The 8409-nt window shown below is 41.3% G+C and overlaps 1 protein-coding gene across 1 annotated transcript; it reads left to right on the top strand.

The window, feature by feature from the left end:
• The first annotated feature begins 3646 nt into the window (after positions 1-3646).
• On the top strand, positions 3647-8180 carry Nps (neuropeptide S). Its single transcript, XM_060389628.1, has 3 exons — positions 3647-3819; positions 3931-4012; positions 7412-8180. The coding sequence occupies exons 1-3, from the start codon at positions 3692-3694 to the stop codon at positions 7589-7591; spliced, it is 390 nt and encodes a 129-aa protein (XP_060245611.1). The 5' UTR covers positions 3647-3691; the 3' UTR covers positions 7592-8180.
• Positions 8181-8409: the final 229 nt, after the last annotated feature.

Below are 8409 nucleotides of genomic sequence, written 5' to 3' on the forward strand. Positions count from 1 at the left end.
CTGCATTTCTAGTAATGGCTTTTTTCTTTTCTTTTAAATGAGGCAATCTTTTCCTATGCCACAGTAAAGATGACTCCTGCCATCTTCAGACACAACTAGTCCATAATGTTGTAAATCTCAAACCTTTACTTTCATCACAGCTAACAGTATACTCTACTGAAAGTCAAGTATCCAAGGAAGCACTTTATGATAATAGCCTATTCCTGCTCAGTTTCCTCCTCCAGAGCATAACTTTCAACCTTTTTAAAGCTGATTATCTTTGTATTTAACTCTGAATAACAGTGTAGTTTGAATTTTAATTTTTCAGCATTATATTTTGAGTTTCCTTTATAGAGATTGGGCGATCCACTTTACCACAGACACATGCTCATGCTCGAAATAGCTTTCAGTGCAGTTAAGATTCTTTTGCATTAGAAAGCCTCTTGGTAATCACATCAATATAACGAGTGTACAATGTCCTCCCAACTGAGTCAAGTAGTTAGCTTACTACTTTCCTTCACGGGTGGCATCATTTTCACTGGCGTGAACATCTCTCTCTCTATGGACTCACCACTAGTTCAATCTACAGTTCTCCAGTGGTCTAATTCTCCTTACAAGGCATTTAGTCATCCTTTGGATTTTATCTTCTTGCAGTATTCTCTTTTAGAGACTTCTATACCATCCCAATATACTTGTGGTCCTCCAAGTCTGGTGTACTGGTGAACTGGGGACTGCTCTTGATTGCTCTCTGTGAATTTTCTCCATCTCCTGTGTTCATCTCATGGCTGTGTCCCTCATTGTTTCTTTATTACAATTTGGTGGAACATAGGAACATATCCTGAAGTAACTTTCTGAGAAAATGTTTGTGGGAAGTATTGTTTTGTGATAATATAATATAATATAATATAATATAATATAGATTATATTATATATAAGCCCATATTTATCATAGTCTTACATTTGATGGAGAGCAATAAATTCTGATTATTTGTGAATTATTGGATTCTAATTCTAAATTAGAAACAAAAGTTGAAAATTCTTCCAGAATTTTGAAAGCATTGTTTCACTGTCTTCTGAGTTCTCTGTGTTATTTCTGAGAAGCACAAAATTATTTGTGAATTGAGTCTTTGTAGACAATCTAGAAGCTAATTGAATCCAAATCTGCTGAAATTTTGAGATGGGCTGAGTTTTATTTATTCTGCTAAACAATAATGGGGTCTTTCCACCTATAAAGGTATTGGGGATATTGTCTTGGATATTGTGTCAACGGTTCTTTGCTTCCTCATTCCTTCTGCTCTCTTTTCTAGAATTTCTATCATGTCATCATGTCTGCGTGGGATCCCAACATCCTTACTCTTTCAGTACCGCAAACATTCTCCTTCTTTCTCTTAATCTAAAGGCTGGGAGACGTTTTTAATGTTCTCTCTCAATACTTCTGAGTTTTCTTTAGTTTTAATTTTCATTAGATGATGTGTCATCTGCAGTGTTTCTTTCATATAGCTTTCTTTTTTGTTTCATTGATCTAATATATTGTTTTCTTTTTGAGAGTATCGTTTCTTTTAAGTTTTTCCCCTTTACATATTTTAATATGTCTTCTTTTCTTTCATTACTTCATATTTTTTCATATTGTTGTCTTCCATCCTCTTTTTTTCTTACTGGGGTACAGCTCTGTAGTTATTGTACTTGTGTTTTGGTCATGCACGTCGATTTACTATCAGGTACTGAAAACATTCATGAAAGGATTTTGTGCTACCAGAGCTGGTGATAGGGGAGTTTAGCACACTTTGGTAAGCTGAGATGATTGTGTTTAAAGTCTCTGAGGTTCTTGTATCTCCCACTCTTTCCTTTTGTCTTTGTCTTGGGCAGACAATTCAGAAAAGGGTCTTCTGTCTCCTGTTTTGATGATGAGGGACCTTCTGGCTATGTGCTAAGAGCTAAGCTGTATCGGAGACAGATGCAGGGTTTACAGCTTCGAGTTGTGCCTTTGTTTATAAGACTCCATTATATCTAATCCTCTCCATTAGGAGACCTCTGTTTCGCCCCTCCTTAGAAGAAACCTCTGGTCTCCTGCCAAGTCCAAGAAGAAGAAAAGTGATGTGGCATTTAAATGATTCCTAAACACATTTCTCCCAGCCCTCCTTCCAGGACTACCTTTAATACATGAAAAGAGTCCCCATCCCTGATCATAGCTGAGTCTGTTGAGAATCTGTCCACAAGCACTTTCCAGCTCTAGCTAGCCTATTGCTCATCAGCTAACAAACTGCTGCCACAGAATAGAGCCTCTTTTTTTCCTATTATGTTGTTTTCAGTGTGTGTGTGTGTGTGTGTGTGTGTGTGTGTGTGTGTGTGTGTGTGTATGAGTTACCTGGTCTTAAGGAACAATAACAAGAGAATATATATCCTCAATTCCCTCTGCCCTTTTTGTCTCCCAGTGTCTACATGATGTCCTCAAAAGAACTCTTAGCAAGAGAGTTTGGACTACCTGCCTCAGGCCTTCAGCTTGGCACTAGTTCTGTGATTTGAGTTCTCTCAAGAATGGAGTCACTTTCTTGTCCTTGTGGTAGTCAGACTGGGACTATATGACTGACAGCTGCCTGAAAGGCACACAGAGGAACATTTCCCAAAAGAAAGGCTTGGATGTAGCTGTGACAATTAGCTATGTCCCTGACTCAGGGTACCTTTGCCCTCCAAAAGGTGAGGATTTAGAGGAGGTAAGAGTTTTCTTCAGAAACCTGCCGTGTGTGTGTTATATGTGGGTACACATGCACATTTATGCACTGTGTGTGTGTAAGTCCAAGGTTGATGTTAATCAGTTACTTTCTACATGGTCTTTCATTGTCCAGAAGCTCAGTAGCTAGCTTGGCTGGCCAGTGAACTCTACAATTCTGCTTGTCTCCAGTTCACTGTCACTGGCATCACAAATGTGTACCACTGCACCTGTTTTTATGTGGTTACTAGGAATCCAAACTCAGGTTGTTCTGCTTGCATGGCAAGCCCTTTGGCATCTGAGCCATCACAAAGCAATGTTCTTTGATTATAATGAAGACCAGTGGCACTACTTCAGAAGCAGTAGCAGCAGCATCTTCTTTGGTGCTTTTTGCCATTGTGGCCCTCAGAAACAGCTGGTCCTGAATCAACTTCTTAACACTATTGCCCACTGGTGTATAGGGGCAGTGAGGCTTTGAGACAGGCTCTGTCTCCTGGAGAGGAAAGGAAGTGATGAATGTAAAGGCACCCAAAACTCTGGCCAAAGGACTTGGAGAGTGTCTTCAAATTCAGTGTCATTCCTTGACTCAGGGACAAGTGACAACAGATGTGCCATTTGTTTTACTTTGACAGTTGAAGTCCTGAAGGAAGAAAATTGGGTATTGAGACCTGATCTTCCTGCACCATTTGTGTGGTCACTCTTGGGGCCCTCAGTGATTTCAGCTGTATTGGTTTCTGACATTCAATGAAACACTGTCATCCTTCTTAAGCATTTATAAACTCCAAACTCAAAACAGTGCTTTCGGTTCCTTTCAGGCCCCTGGCCACCTATGTCACAAGGAAGCCGTGTGGGGGACTGAGCCTTTGAAGGGCATTCTTAATGGCAAGCTTTGAATGAAGTCAACCCCTGGCAACTCTATGACAGCTTACATGTTACTGTCCTTTTCCTACTTAGCAAGAACAAAAGGTCGCAGCCAGGCCAACCAGTCACACAGGATGGATCTCAATGACATTTTCACTTCGGAACTTTTCTGATATAAAAGGGCCTCCCAAGGAGGATCAGGCAGCAAGCCTGAGGCATTTGGCAGAAAAAAAACCGATCTGCGCAGATCTCGGAGAATCCAAAATGATTAGGTAAAGTACTGCATATCACTGCCAAGAGAAATATTGAATTTTTGTATGTTCTTAAACCTGCATTTGCTTATGTGAGATTGCAGTCAAGGTTCTGTCTTTTCTGCTTTGCAGCTCCTTAAAGCTCAACCTCATCTTAGTGCTGTCGCTGTCCATGGTACACACGTTTTGGTGTTATCCGGTTCTCTCTTCCAAGGTAAGGGCTTCACTGCTATTTCTGATGGTCATAGGTGATCAGGATGGTGAAATAGCCAAATCCAGAAGAATCTCAAGAAATATGTGACAGAAAAATAGTACATTTTATCTCTAGACCTTTAGAGATAAGTAAGCGTAAACAGATTCATGAGATTAGTAAGGCAGAAGCTTAAATGTGGTCGTAGGTAATTCTGGAATATACTGATTTGTTTTGAGCTGTTGAAGGATTGTATACTGCATGAGGAAATGGCCGTTTCAATCGAAAATGTGCATATTTTGGTCCGTGACAATTTATTTATTCCCCATTCACCCACTCTTAACCATAGTAAATATTTTTTGCATTGAAATTGTACAAAAAAGCTCCACAGTGCTCATTTTTCAGAAGCAGAAAATTTCTTAATTTTTCAAAACTGTGGGCTTTTTGCCACATGTGGAATATAAGGCAACTTGTCAGATGCCAATAAAATATTGTCTAAAATATTTATTCGTTGTATTTATTCAAGAGTGTTGGTGGAGGTTCGAACTATATTCCCAGAGCTGCTCAAGACATTAAAAAAACATAATTGCCTTCCCTTAGTGTATTTATATTCCTTCTATGTCATCTGCCCTTGTCTTTATGTCATTATGTTTACAATATTAAAATATCTTTGGTTGTTGATGATGCTGTGAACTTTAACTTTTCTTTACTAAAAGTTAACCTGTCACAGTGTAATTGCTGCACTCACTGTGGTTTGAGGACTAGTTTTAAAAGAGGGGTCACAGAAATTCCAAGTGGCAACTCCCTCAAGCACCGTATTCTAGTTATTTATATAATCGGCCTGCTCATTGATCTTCACATCTGTCATTTTTCTATTTCCTGTGTGCTTAATATAGCTTCTCTTCTGCCTTCCCCTCCTATAAGCATTCAACACTAATTTACTCATTGGTTCTTTAAGACATGAATAACATTGATCCAGTGGGTGACTCACAATCCATAAATGGATATATTTTCTCAAGTGTCTTCCTGATTGCTTTCTATTGTTTGTCCCTAAAGGTTTGCTCACAGCATTTTTGAACAAGAGGCACTTGTCAGTAGCTGTTTTTAAATTAAGAATTCTTTCTTCTGAAGTATGTACAGACTGCTTGGGCCATAAGACAGTGTTTCTCCTTTCACTGTGTTGCCCATATTTCTATCTTTGCCCACGAGAATACTGTTCCTGTTCCAGCCCCGTCAGGCAGTAATGCTGTGGATGGTATTCATGGTAACCTGACTGTTTGGGGTGAGTGATGATGCAGTCTAATCATATGGAATTAGATTAAATTAGATTAAATTAGATAAATTTCAGCATTTTGTTCAGAGCTTCATCGAAGTCCATCAGCTAGGCAAGTGCTCAGTGGGATCCTCATGATGGGTTGCCCCAGCTACCTTCAGATCAGCCACATACACTAAAGTCTTTTTAGGGATGACTTAAGGGTCTCATGGCCAGAACTGGCATCTTTCTTTTGTGTGATAGAGGTGACTGTTTCTGGAAACAGTGAATGTTTCTGGAAAGAGTCGGTTGTTTCCTTTCTGCAATGATGCATAGGTCACTCCTGCTGGACTTTTAAAATAGACAGTGTTTATTGTGTTAACACAGGGGAAAACAGAGTGGCGTTAAACTCAGAGGTTTTGATTGGCTTTTTACCATAACCAATATTTATAAAACCGTATTTGACTATTCCCAGATCAAACAGAAAACAAAACACAACACACACATAAACACACAGAGAGACAGAGACAGAGAGACAGAAGGATACAGAGACACAGAGACAAAGAGAAAGGCAGAGATGAAGATAGAAAGACAGAGAAGGGCAGAAGGAAAAGAAGAGAGAGAGAGAGAAAGAGAGAGAATATACATCTTCTTTTCCCCAGGGCTATTGGGAAGGATTTCTTGGGTGTTCTGAGCACTGGAGACCAGTCACGCATCCAGCCAGGGTGTGACAATTCCAGAATTCCAGGAATTGTGATGCATTATGAGCATCATCCCAAGCCCCAAATAGAGTAACTCAAGGCAAACTTGTCTCCTACACCAAATAGCAAAGGGTGTAAGCTTTGCTTTATGCTATGTCTCTTCATTTTAAGTAAAATGCTTCAACTCTTGTTCTATTGGGACTGAGAAACCAGGGCCTGGAGTCAGCCACTGGGGGATAGCATCATCTGCAAGCATGAGCTTTCCTCATCTAGAGCCCAAAAGTCAGTAGCGCTGACTTCACACAGCTCTTTCTTTGCAGGATAAATCAAATAATGGGAGACACAGAAAGTGTGTCACTCAGAGGTGGCTTTACCAAGGTCTCTGCTTGGTCAAGGACAAAGTGCCTTGTCAATTGTTAGTCTTCTTTTGAACCCATGCAAAAGAGAGGCCTGGCAAGTGTCAGCAGCTCCCACCAGAGCCCTGGATCGGGGCTGCTGCCAGGACTTACCAGCTGTGATCAGAGCACGGACTTGGCTCTGATGCATGCCTTCCTCATGTGCACAGAGTGGGGCTGGACAGCAGGTTCCTTTGGCTCAGTTTGAGCTCTGGGGTTCAGGATCCCTTTCTTCCACCATTGAGCACCTCAGCATTGTGATGTGCTATCCAGGCCTTGAGCAATGATGAAGACTGGGACCATAGCCAGAAGGCGTTGGTGTCAGGGATGTGCAATGGCACCACTTTCTGGAAACCTTGGTGGGTAGCCACAGAAGGACGTTCAATACTTCCAACAAACCTAGAGTTGGGTCACACTGTGTGGGTTTTGCCTAGGTGAATTTCTTTCAGTTTATTTAATTTTTAAAACTAGCTTATAAAGCAGCAGGTTTTTTTCTGGCATGTCCATGAATACTTAGGGGAATAGAAAATTTTGACACAGGATGTCATGTAGCCCGGGGTTGGCCTAAAACTCACTATGTGGCTGAAGATGACCTCACGTTTCTTATTTCCCTGCTTCCACCTTCCAAGTGCTCATGTGTCAAGTATGTGCCACCCTACCCAGCTTATATGGTTCTAGGGACTGAACTAAGGGTGTTGGGTAAGCTAGCCAGTACCCTACCAACTGAGCCACAGCCCTAGCCCCTACATGAGTTTTCAGTAGCATTCCCAGGACTAATCATAGCCTTCAAGTACTCCTTATGAAATAATGACAACATGATCGTTACATGGAATACACAATGTAAATGCCGAATGGCAGAATGAAAAGTAGACAAGCCAGAGGTAACCCAGATGCTCTCTGGTTTAAGTATGTGTTGAAACACAACACATACTTAAACATACTTAATGATGTTTTTCCCTGTTAAGATGAGACATGGGGCCTTTATGGCCATAGGATTACGGAAATCGTTGCTGTTGAAATAAACTTTTAACCCAGAAGCTGAATCCTCTCCCTCTTCCCCCATCTCAATCACCAGGTGCCTGGGAAGCCTGATTACTTTCTCATCTTACTGAGCAGCTGCCCAGCCAGGCTGGAGGGGGGCGAAGGACTAGCTTTCCTAAAGCCAATTTTGGAGAAGACGTCGATGAAAAGGTCCTTTCGCAACGGAGTCGGCTCAGGGGTGAAAAAAACTTCATTTCGAAGAGCAAAGCAATGAATAAGTGTGCAAAGGACTCTGGGAATTAATCTCAAACTATGTAGAGTGTGACTGATGTGCTAAAAAAAACTGTGTATCTTACATGGGATGTTTGCTTTCCTCCTCGTCCTCAGAAATCCCCCTTCTCCTAACTGGCTCAGAGGAAATTAAGTTTTTTGGGGAAAAATACAAAGCTGCCTCAAACTTGCACCAGTGAGTGAAATAAACGATGTCTGTGCTTAGCTAGAAAAGTCCCCAAATGAGGAGGGACTCACTGGCTTTGATCTTGAATTGGCCACAATGTGTGGGCGTTTTCACTGCCGCATTAGTGTGATCCTTCCCCTGCTGTCTTACTGAGCTGTGACACCGGGTGCAGCAGAAGGTATATGCTATTTCTCCTTTAAAATATGATTTTCTCAAATGATTCAGCTGGGCCAGTTCTTTGGGTTGTGCTGTTTCTGTTTGTAAGAGCCTCGTGACATTCCAGCAAGAAGATGAATGGTGCAGCTCCATCTCGCAGTTAGTTAATTGGTACCTGCAACAGAGCTCTCCAGAGCCCTCTGGGTCTGTTTCTACCCCTCCTTTCTCTGATTCCAAATATACATGAATATGGCTGATTGTTTGGCCTGGAAATTTTTGTTTTGTCTTGACTTTTAAACTCATAGACCATGAAACACTGCCGGCCACAATGGTGACACCAGAGAGCTGGCTGGAGCTTGAGGGGTAGGAGGTCCATTCCCCCAACCTGGCTGAAGGATGAGTTTCCCCACCTCTCTCTCTGCCAGGTCAAGCCCAGCATCCTTACACTGATACTCTTGACACTGTTTTTTTTTTTTTTT

Source organism: Meriones unguiculatus, chromosome 1 (genome assembly GCF_030254825.1).
Source record: "Meriones unguiculatus strain TT.TT164.6M chromosome 1, Bangor_MerUng_6.1, whole genome shotgun sequence".
In the NCBI taxonomy this organism is placed as follows: Eukaryota; Metazoa; Chordata; class Mammalia; order Rodentia; family Muridae; genus Meriones; species Meriones unguiculatus.